Below are 12,190 nucleotides of genomic sequence, written 5' to 3' on the forward strand. Positions count from 1 at the left end.
ATCCAAACATAATATACCAGCAGATGCCAAGTAAAGAGAAAGAAAAAGAAAGAAGAGACACCTACAACATTAAGAAGATTAACAAGAGTCCAAAAGCCATATTCCAAGTATGTTGATGAAGATTATGCCATCCTATTGAAGATTGAGCTAGCAACTTTCAAAGAAACAAAATATGTTGACAAATGGCAAGCCGCAATGGAAGACAAGATGAAGGTATTGAAGTAAAACAAGACCTAGGAGCTTGTACTAAAGCTGCAAGAGTAAAACCAATTACCTCCAAGTAGGTTGATAAAATAAAAAGAAAGACAAATGACTCAATTGATAGATACATGGCTCGTCTGATCACAAAAGGATTTTCATGTCAGTAACTCCCTCATGGTCTGATCGCTGTGTTGTAAGAACCGGTATCTGAATTGACATTGTTTGCTGCCAATTTGGTGGACTGGCCAATTCAATAATGTAAATGATTTAGATGCAAATCAGCAAAAAAAGAAAAATTAATACAACATGAAGAGTAGAAACCCGACAAAAAGAGAACATGATATTGGAAATATGTTGTGAAGCTAAGGGTTGCTATGAGAAAGACATGGTAATCTTCCGTGCCAAGCAGGGTGCTCGATGGAGAAATCAGAACGATATCACTTTCGTTTCAAGAGAAGTAGACTTGAGTCTTCCAACAATTTAAATTAAACAAAAAAAAAAGGTGAGTTTTTCTGGAAGAGAATCTATAAAAGGACCTTGCTAATTGTCCTGGTGATAACATTACTTGGCAACTTAATTAAACACTAGTAGTATGTAGAATCGATGTACATCAGCTATCCTGGTTTGAACCAATAGACGTTCAAGGCAGCTACCCATCATAGTCTGATTGAGACGTTGTAAAAATCAGCTACGAGTGGAATGATTCTTTTGTAATAGAAGGGAGGGCAGCCCTATCTACGAGTGGATGATTCATTGTCGTGGGATAAATTGTATTGATAATGGCTCTTTAACCCGTTTATTCATTCACTCATTTCAGAAGTCTATAGTTTTATTGTCTTTTGATCCAGAATTAAATGTTCTATCCATGGAAATAGGCTGTCATTCCATCCTTAACAAAAGGATATGTCTGTACCAACGAAATATGGATTCCGACTTATTTTTGTTACTAAGTTGGGTTTGCAATAATTTGTAAAACACATGGGTTTGGTAGAAAGAGATAAGTGGAGGTAAATCGGTATCTTCGATGTGTCAGCCAATCTGGTGATTTTAACAACTTAATTAGTTTTGAATCGGTTCAAAATATTAAAAATCAGATTCTTCTGATAAATAAATAAACAAAAAAGCAATAATTTTTTATATTTCACTAAACAAGCAACATAGTTGCACATCATGTTTTTACATTATTGATGAGAGCCACCACTTATACGGAAAAAACACATAAAAACCCCAAAAATAAGTCAGCCAAATAATTCAGCAAAGATAAATGCGACAGAGAAAAAATGCTTTTTCCCAATTTTTTCTTGTTTTTTCCATTTTTTTCGTTTTTGACATTTTTTCACAATTCTTAATGTGAAACAGCTTGTTTCCATTTTCTAATTTTTTATTTTGGCTTACCTATTTATTTTTATGTTGCCTTATTAGTTTCTCATTTATCTTACTTTCCCCTAATTTTTAGGTTGTTTCAAATTTTTTAAAAATTTTCCATATGTAATTCCCTTATTTTTCCATGCTCGTCATATTATTTGATAGAAAAGGAGAAACCATATCTGTATAAACTATGGTCGAGATTTTGGATACATAGAAAAAAAAGTTCAATTGACAACTTTGATATGGGATTGAATAGCATTGAAAACATGGAAAGGGAAATAAGATAAGGGCTTCATTGATGTAATCATCAATGGTTCCGCTGGATTTGGAAATGCGAAGCAATGTCTTCCAAAGCAGTAGACCTGAGTCTTCTACAACTCCAAGACGAAAAGGACATAAAATTCAAGAAGAGAATCTATATATAAACTAAATACCATGATTCCTGTTCACGGGTCTTCTACACAGAAATTTGGACAGGCATGGCTACCACCAGTCGGTTACCTCAGCCACTTGGCTTTCTTTTGTGTTGCGCCTTCACCTTGACTCTGGTTCTCAGCCAGAAGGAGGCAATCTTAGCTCTTGCTTCTCTGAGCAACGTGACTGATCAATGGGCATTGCTGTCTTTCAAATCTCTTGTCACTAAAGACCCTTATAATGTGTTATCAAATTGGAATTCCAGCATCTCCTTGTGTGACTGGAATGGAGTTTCTTGCAGTCGTGGTTCACAAAGGGTCGTTGCTCTGAAGCTCTTCGACAAGGCCCTTGAAGGTACAATGTCCCCATACGTCAGCAATCTCTCCTTCTTACGGGTTCTTGATCTCAGGAACGATAACTTCCATGGTCATCTTCCCATTGATTTCAGTTGCCTCCCTTGGTTGGAAAAACTTTCCCTATGGAAAAACCATTTTAAAGGGTTAATTCCACAAACACTGAGCCACTGTCATCATCTCTAAGTACTTTTGGCACCAGAAAACGAATTTTATGGAAGCATTCCAGAGTCCCTAGGCCGCTTGCCAAAACTCAAGGTCATTAATTTTTTTTGTAACTGGCTCACGGGAAGCATTCCAGTCACTTTTGCCAACCTCTTAAACACTGGATGCTGTTGATATTGGTCAAAATCACATACACAGTAAGATTCCTTCCAGGTTGGGAAGCGCAACCCACTTGACATAATTTAATGTGCAAATGACCAATCTCACTGGTGCATTGCCTGAGAGCTTGTTTAACCTATCTGCTCTTCAGTTTTTGAGCTTTGAGATGAATCAACTCACAAGGCATCTCCCTAAAGATGCTGGCCGCTTCCTGCTTAATCTAAAGGAACTCTACTTGGGTGCAAACAACTTTGATGCCCCTTTTCCACCTTCTTTTTCAAATGCTACTAGTCTCCAAATTTTTACTGCAGAAGACAATAAATTTAGTGGTCCTATACCGTTAGAATTAGGGAGTCTAACACAACTCAGAAGGCTCTGTCTTTGGGGAAATTTGTTCACCAATGCCCCTGGCAGTCGTGAGCTTTCCATTCTCACATCCTTCACCAAGTGTCGAATGGTAAAAGAATTTTATCTCTCAAAAAACCATCTAAACAGTATTCTTCCTGCCTCCATTGGAAACCTCACAACCACCTTGTGGAACCTTGACCTTTCTTTTAATGAGATTGAGGGTACTATCCCATTAGCTTTACCCAACTTGACAAAGTTGATGTCCTTAGACTTGAGTTTCAACAAAATAAAGGGGTCTATTCCACCAAATATGGGATCAATGGAAAAGTTACAGGAATTGACTCGTTCTGGCAATGCCTTAGAAGGTTCAATTCCAAACTCACTTTACCAATTGGTCTACATGGGTATTCTTTATTTGGACAATAATGCACTAAGTGGGTCAATCTCAACCTCTATAAACAATCTCACGAATCTACAGAAGTTGAACTTAAATTCAAACAGTTTCTCATCAGCACTTCCTCCTGCCCTTTGTGAGTTGAAGGATTTGATATGGCTTTACTTGCAAGACAACTCTTTCACTGGTCTCCTGCCTTTAGATGTGGGAAATTTGGTTGCAGTGGACAAAATGGATATCTCTGTAAACCAGTTGAGCAGAGAGCTGCCTGTGTCCTTATCAGAGCTCCAAAGGCTAGAGTATTTGAATCTCTCCAAAAATTCATTTGATGGCCACATTCCCGGAAACCTTGATGGTATGGTAAATATTAAAATTATTGACCTTTCCCATAATAAGCTTTGCGGTGGGATTCCAAAATCATTGGAAAACCTTCAACAACTCCAAGTCTTGGACTTATCCCTCAACCGATTGGATGGAGCGATTCCAAGTGGTGGAAATTTCACAAACCTTTCTATAGATTCATTTGTAGGAAATTATGCACTATGTGGAGCTCCCAAGTTCCATGTGCCAGTATGTTCAGATGGATGAAGAAGCACAACATTGTCAACATGATCAAAGTTGATATTCTTTTAGCAAGTGGGGGCTTTGCGCTTCTACTCATTGTATGGATACTCATTTTTGTCGCAAAATATAGAAAGAGGGGGTTGAAGAGACATTCTCACGAGGTTGAAAGATTTCGTGGAATTGCCCTCCCAGTGATCACATACAGAATGTTATCTCAAGCGACAAACAACTTCAGCGATGCAAATTTTGAGGGCACTGGAAGCTTTGGTTCAGTGTATAAAGGAATTTTGGTGGATGGAACAACGGTGGCTATTAAGGTCCTAAACTTGTTATCTGAGAGAGCATCAAAAAGTTTTGACATTGAATGCAATGCAATTTGCCAAATTAGACAGTGAAACCTTCTTAGAGTCATCACATCTTGCTCCAGAGCAGATTTCAAGGCTTTAGTTCTCCAATACATGCCCCTTGGAAGCCTAGAAGTCTGTCTATATTCAGGTGGCCATTACTTGAATCTCTTCCAAAGATTAGGTATCATGATTGATGTTGCTTGTGCACTAGAATATCTTCACCATGGTTGCTGGGAGACTATTGTTCATTGTGATCTAAAGCCAAGTAATGTGCTCCTAGATGAGAATATGACAGCACATGTTGGTGACTTTGGCATTGCAAAGATGCTAGTTGGTCACAAAACTTCAACTCTTACAAGCACGCTTGGAACCACCGGATACATTGCGCCAGGTACCAACTATTTTTCCTATCATAAATTCTATGCTTGAACTGTTTCTTAGACAACTTGGTCCTGCTTACCATGGAGAGGAAGTTCTATCAACATCCATAATTTCCAAATATCAAGCTTTAATTTTAGATTACCAACCAGTTGACAACTGATTACTTGGATTTTATTATGAAAAAGAGAAAAATCTGATTAATAAGTGAAATTAATGGGGATGATACTATGCAATTTTGCATCTGAATATGAGTCTGAATCAAACAAGATGGTGAACATTAAACCTAATTATTCACACACATACATTAATGCCAGCAAGTTTGCCTTTTGAGTGTGCTTCTTTCTTTAGTAAAATTTCACTTCCTCCTTTCAAATGCATGGAAACAAAAAATGGAGTTTCGTGTACACTATAAATCAAAATGAAATAATTAGTCCTAATTTTTTGCACCACTTTCTTTATTTCTGAAATCATCTCATTAACGACAATGTGCATTGTCTACTAAAGATTGCAATGATCATGGCTGACCTTGTTGGGTGGATGAATTAGAATTCAGGGCCATCGGAAAGGTGTCGACCAAAGCAAATGTGTACAGCTATGGGATTCTTCTGCTTGAGGTGTTTACCAGAAGAAAGCCTACCGATGAAAGTTTTAATGGGGACTTTACTTTGTGGCAGTGGGTGGCTGAAGCGTTTCTTCTTGCAATTTCAGATGTCATCGATGATCATCTTCTGAAGCAAAATAACAGTGAAACGGTTTCAGATCATGCTGCCAAAGGACATCTTCTGAAGCAAAATAACAGCGGAACTGTTCTAAATAGCTGCTTGTCATGATCATGGAGATGGGGTTGTCATGTTCAAGGAACGCACCAACTGAGGGAATGGGCATGAAGGAGGTGGTTGCTAGGCTTAAAACGATACAGCAGAAGGCTTCCTCTTTGGAAGAATGACAAAAATAAACCAATCCTTTATACGTATAAATTGGGATCCTTATTGGATCCCACTTGAATATTGGACCCACATTTTTATTCAGTTATGAAATCTCATGACCAATCTAAATCTGTTTGCTCCAAATTTGTGGATCCAAAATCAGGTGATCAAGTGGCAGCTGAGCTTAGTCCAACCAAATCGAGTCCGGTCTCCAAAATGGAGAATTCCTAGTACCACCAGGAAGCATCTGACATCTCACAAAAATGCACACAGTTCTTCCATGATAAACTAAATGATATATAAAATTATTACCCTCTAAATGCACATTTATGCTTTGCCTATGTTTTCATGCCTGAAGACTCTAGAATTAAAAAAAAAAAGAAATGAAAAGAAAAGAAAAATGTACATCCCTGCCTGGACGACATCGCCTCCCTGGCTGGACGGCTTCCTCCCTGGCACGATGGTGAGTGGTCGATTTAAAGTATCAAAAAATTTTATTTCCGCTAGCATGTCGGGCATTCCAGCTACCGTGATATTCGATTGATTCTAGAACGAATGTCTCATAATTTTGGGAGGATTTTATGAAGTTTTTGTGCTAGAAGTGTTCTAGGATCGACCTAAAAGAATTTTCATTAAAACCTATCAACCTTTGAATCAATCTTTAACTGAAAAGCTCTGATTTCTATTGGCTTGTGATTTCTCCTTTTCCAGCAGAAAATCTTGATTTCCAATGCACAATTCGGTTTTTTGAAGATTGAAAATGAGTGATTTTGCTTGAAAACGGTTTAGGTCGAGCTAGAGCGTTGTTGCATCAAGAAATGAGTAGAAGTGCTTCACATTTGATTGGTTTTGGAGAAAATCCAGTGGCTGGTCGGTTATTCTGCTTTTCCTGCAGCAAATCTTTGATTTTCAGTACTAAAATTGGCTTCTCCGGGCCGCTTAAATTGAGTTTTTTTGGCTCCAAAATGGCTGAGAAGTGGGTTTTGATTGGTTTTCGAAGCAAGAGTAATCAAAATAACCTAGAACAGGCAGGATTATGAACCAAACCACAAGGCTGCTTTCGCCAGCCAGTTTCTTTGAAAAACCGGTGAAAAGATTGAAAACTCCTGCATCAAATTGGCACTATTTTTGTTTATAATTTGCTGTTTTAGTTACTTTTATATATTAACTGTATTCTCCTTTTCAGATATTCATACACTTGGATTTTAATACGAATGAGAGAAGGTCATATCCAAATTTGTATCTGAAATCAGAATTCAAAATCTGATTCCAATCTGAATGTGACTTTTATATTCATATATGAATCTGAATCTGAATCCGGATTTGGAACTCAAATCCAGCTGATATTCAAAATTTGCACTAATAAGTTTTTGGATTTAAGATCCACATTTTTCACTCACGTGGAATCCATTGTTTGTTTGAACAGTGGGTCATATAGAAAAAAGATTTGAGATCCGAGGGGATCTCAGATCCATGGGCAAATAAATGCCTCCTATGGGATGCCAATTCGAGTCGGATATCAGGTAGTCTCCAAATCCTTTGTCACATATGATACTGGAATCAAAATTAATTAGTGATTTGGATTCAAATCTGTCATTGATTCTGAGTTCAAATTCAAAGCAAACCTGAATCCAAAAACTTATGGAACTCCTCTAAATGCTCATCTAACTTTTAGTGGTGCACTAAAAGCACAAGTTTAAATTTCTTTGTTTAACAGCAATTTATGTAACACAAGCAGTTACTTTTTTAAACTTGAGCAAGTTATTGTTAGCCTTTCAATTTACGTTGCAACATAGAAAAAAAAAACTGGAATTTAGCCTACATAATAGGGCTACGGAATTTTTTACTCGAAATAGACTTCAATATTGCTAAATTCTAGTTAGGCTCCAGCCATGAGTCATTACATAAATGACATTGTAGGTGGAAACTGTCTCAAATGAGTTTCATTGGATAACATGTCTTAAATGAATTGTCCAGTGGAAAACTGAGGCATGGTTTTCAAACATTGTTAAGACAAAAACGACAATGAGAAAAGCGTGTCCAGGTTCTACTGAAGAGATTAATCATCGTCAGAACTTGAGTCAAAATTTATCATGAGATGTTTTGCCCACCCCTACAATGTATATTCATTCTTGGCAGCTGAGCTCAAAGGTCACTGGAATTGGAATGCCGTCTTCAGTTAGAACAAGAAAACATAATAAAATAAAAATAAATTTCAAGAAGACTGGAGAATAACTAGTGACATGAACAACCATTTTCACATTGTCATAAAACACAATGTAAGCTTGGCGCCACTACTTAAAAAACAATGTGTTTGCCATTATCTCTAAGTTGTTACTAACTTAAGCTTGTTTTAACTTGATAAAAATGACTAATAGACCCTTAACAAGGACGAATTATACATACATTAGTTTGTATAAGCTCAAGGGACGTTTTAATGGGGTTATGACCAGCCATCCATTGGCCAAAATGTAGATGGATATTGTGCTAACCCATCCAAGCTTTTGGTACATTGAATTAAAGATCTGCTGCGAAACTTGACATTCACACTTGATTTTGACATTGCCAAAACGGCAGTATTAGATTTTTTTATGTATTTTTTTTTTAAAATAGAATTCTGAAAATTGTAAGTTGGGGGTGCTTCTAGGAAGGAGGGGAAGCATTAATGGAGGAATTCAAATTTTTAATATAAAAAGTTCGTTTAATTTAAAATGAAAAATTCATTCTCATTAAATTTTGCCATCACTCAAATACTTTGTATTCACTCCATAATCACTTATCTTTCTTTTTCATCGTTTTACTGTTTTTTTTTCTTTATTTTCTTCTTCAGAGCAACAGAGTGTGAGTTTGTTATTGAAAAGAAATAATTATAAAGGATACTTAAACTTTCAGGTAGCAAAAAACTTCTCAAATTGTTTAAAAGGAAAATCATCCAACCTATGTTCTTGTTCTCTTGTATTCAATTTGAGGAAGTAAATACAAAAGTTCGAACGTATCTTTTACAACCATTTCATCTTCTTTCTTATTGAATCAAACCAATCTTGTAATTGTGAAGAAGAGCACGTTTGAGTGGGTATACAAAACATTTTAAAATGCATTTGGTCACTCAAAGTGAAAGTCTGGGTTGGGGTGGCACTTCTTTGGATTGGGTATCTAAAATATTTCAAAATGCATTTAAAGGTTAGCCTTGAAGTAGTACTGCTCAACTTAGTACCCCACTATGATTCTTATTATTATCTACAAGGTGGTAAAGTTCATATTTGTTGACAGAAATCAGTGCCTTTATTTTGGAACACTTCCTCCTCTTTTCTTGCAAGTTCTTATATGTAAAAGATCAACTTAAACCTATACGAAGAATTTATGATATATGTACAATTTGTTCATTCTATGTATGAATCGAGTAAACAGACCTTAGCCTTATAGTTCATACAATATGTTCATTTATTTATATTGGCTAATTTGTTGAAAATTTTGGTTCCAGGTTGCAACAATTGCATGGTTTGATTTGAAGCTGATTCTATTTGCGGTAGTCATTCTGTTGCAATTCCTTTGGTGCTTGTTCTTCCATATATGCATATGCCGCTTCTTCCAATGCATTCGGCAATACAAAGATGCAAAGGAAAAAAAACATGTCTTTTTAATGTTAGGAATTTTTATTCATTCCATATTTTTAGCCACGAAGATATGCTGCCTACACTAGAAATTATATACAGCAAAGGAACAGTTAAATACTGGCTAACTCGAACTTGCATGTCAAACTCGAGCCATGCTGCAACAGGAAAAAGAAAATTAGAACAGAGGTAACTGCAAAACGGGAGACTGCCCCTACTTACAAGGATATTCAGATGGAGAGATTAATGGTTCCCATGTTGCAGATACAGGCAAGAAAAATGGTGACCTGCACACCCAGCACAAAGCCCAAGACTTGTCCGTTCTTTTTTCATTTTTGTGGGATTTTTTTGTCTTCCACAATCAGGGGCAGAGCTGGACTTTTTTCCTTTCATAAAACAATTAAATATATGGTTAACATATTTTGAATTGACTATGAGGCAGATCTTGTGGGGCTACTCCATATAATTGGGCCCAAGTTTGAGCATTAAATTAAGGTTTCAAAGAGTGGTCGCGTTCATAACCAAAATAACAGCTGAGGCCAAAAGTTGGGATTCTGATTGTGTGGAGCAATGAAATTCATGTTTTCCATGAAATTTACAGTAAAAAACTTGAACATTTTGAGGTTTGTGTCTCGAAATTATGACTTTTCAATCCATTTTCTTTAAATTAATGTTCCCACTGACATGACTGAATGTGAATCGAAAAGCTTGGATCGAAAGTCGAGGGTATGAGGTCAAAATTATTGAACAGGCAAAAATTCAAGTGTCCTGAAATCAAACACAGGTGGTGTTGGATAATGGCCATCTCAATATCTCATAACTGCCTTGCAGTTACGACATTTTCTCAGCAACCTTATCACTAGATAAATTTCACCTTTATCTAGCCTGTTTCCTAAAAACTCTCTCACTCTAACCACCCACTATTTATGCCCAGCGAGTCTTTGTGTTAGGGTTTAATCTCTCATTCATTACCCAAGGAGCCCTTAAAATGAAACCCCTAAATCTGACAGTATCAACTTGCTCTTCTACTCCATATACTTCCTCCTTCTGTGCCTCTTCCATCTCTGCCATCTAGCAACTTGAAGAATCATCCTGGAGTATCCGGTGGTGAATCCGCTGAGAAGAACAAACGCCGTTCCGCTGCCTTCACTCCAACAGGTGGAAGCCACTGCTCTCTAAAGTTTAGACGAAAAACTCGGGTCCCTGCAGGGAGATACAGTGATTCCCTCTCTCCCTCTCTCTCGGTGGGCTTATATTATCAATTGTTTATGTTTTGATCAAACAAACAGTAGGAATGGGAATTCCTTTAAAGATACTGCTGCTCAGAAATTATATGTTTGTCCCACCACCAACTTATTGTTTTCTTCGGAAATCTCAAATACCCAGAAAAGATGGCAGAATGGGAATCCAAAATTTGCAGTGTAAATCCAATGCAACCTTCCAATCTTGGCTCCTATGAGAGTCTGACTAAGTTAGGAATCTAAGCAAGTTTCAGTTACCATCTTCTTGAAAATTTTTGGTCTTTTCTCCTCAGTGTTTAAGGTTCAAGTCCAATCTATAGGTTTTTACCCTTCACAGCCATCATAAGCAACGAAACTACAAGGCTTCCAAGAATGAGTCATACTCCTCACAAGTTCCTAGGTACAATCTGCAAAATTGCCCTCTTCTTGTTAGCAAAATCACAGGGGTTGCCTCCATTACCTCATATTTTTGTTGGGAAAGTCTATCTACATCTGCCTTTCTCATAGTTGCCTTATTTCATTGTACCCTTACCCATCAAGATCATTTTGCATTGTTTATCACGCAGGAATTGTTTATTACGCAGGATTCCTGCGTGATTATCTTACCTGAAACAGTTTGGCTTGTACTTACTCTATATTATTGAGAGTCCATCTTCTCTCAAGAACATCACTGAATGAATAATAAAGAGAGAGCTCCATTTTCAGTGGATGCAGGCATTAAAATGTCGAACCAGGTACATGCTTGATTTTTTTTCTTTTTTTATGTTTTAACATTGCTTCAAAGGAGGCTGGCAGAGTGTGCACGCATTTGCTTAGTTACATCTGCACTAGCATATGTGATATGAGGTTCTAATAGTTCATTCTCACGCCTATGCGGCTGCAGTTTGCACACGGGAAGCAGGAGCTATGGTCGGTGCCTCAGAGGAACAAACTTGAGGTATGGCTTAAGAAAACACTGTTGTTGCTAGGCCTACTGAATCAAACTGATCTAGTAGAAAAACCAACGATCTCAACCTACTTTAAAAATGGATGAAACGTCCGCTGTGAATTTTAAACATGCATTACAAGACTAGAGTCGTATATTTCTGCCTATGATGAAGCATGATAACCATTCACACTTGGTGACAAATTATGAAGCCAGTGACATTTTCAAGGAATTGATTTGTGTCTTATGCATTTGTGCAGGTCAACAGGCCTAAGGTGAGTGCTCAAGGATTAAGCACACCTCGGGAAGTGGTACCAAGCGAAGAAGAAAAGAAGATAATGCCTCAAACGGAGGAATTTGAAGCGATGGCTGTTATCAATCCCAATGCTGTTGTGGCCCACAACAAGCAAAGGCTACCCGTCTTTGTGGCTCTAACAGATCCCTGAACTCACTCTCTTAACATTCTTCATCGCCTTACCATTCCTTCTGTGTATATGTGTTCACTTGCATGTTATAAAGAATTTTCCATTGTGAGAAGTTGTGACGCGTTTGGAGGATGACTACTTAAGATAGACGTTAAAACATCCACCTTTTATCTAGATATCATGCCTTTCCATGTAACGTAAGCAAAGAATTGGAACTGCCTCGCCATTCACTTGGTAAGATGGATAGACTTTAAATGTCATTTTCCATCTTGATCGCATGTCCAAAAACAGCCATGGAAAAAAATTAATCTCTGGTTAAGAAATAGATCTGTTCGGATGTAAGAAATGACATCCAACTGGATTCGGAT

The 12,190-nt window shown here is 37.3% G+C and overlaps 1 protein-coding gene across 1 annotated transcript; it reads left to right on the forward strand.

Moving 5' to 3' along the window:
• The first annotated feature begins 2,754 nt into the window (after positions 1-2,754).
• Positions 2,755-11,843, forward strand: LOC116267872 (putative receptor-like protein kinase At3g47110). Its single transcript, XM_031649809.1, has 2 exons — positions 2,755-3,762; positions 11,658-11,843. Exons 1-2 carry the CDS (start codon positions 2,755-2,757, stop codon positions 11,841-11,843), a joined length of 1,194 nt encoding a protein of 397 aa, XP_031505669.1.
• Positions 11,844-12,190: the final 347 nt, after the last annotated feature.

This window comes from Nymphaea colorata, unplaced genomic scaffold (assembly GCF_008831285.2).
Source record: "Nymphaea colorata isolate Beijing-Zhang1983 unplaced genomic scaffold, ASM883128v2 scaffold0001, whole genome shotgun sequence".
In the NCBI taxonomy this organism is placed as follows: Eukaryota; Viridiplantae; Streptophyta; class Magnoliopsida; order Nymphaeales; family Nymphaeaceae; genus Nymphaea; species Nymphaea colorata.

What these genes read in the sequence shown, in the direction of transcription:
- LOC116267872 (XM_031649809.1), top strand. Translation starts at nt 2,755, where the DNA reads ATGACCAATCTCACTGGTGCATTGCCTGAGAGCTTGTTTAACCTATCT. An exon ending in CCGGAAACCTTGATGGTATG is followed by an intron (nt 3,763 to 11,657) that starts GTAAATATTAAA and finishes GCATTTGTGCAG; the next exon opens with GTCAACAGGCCTAAGGTGAG.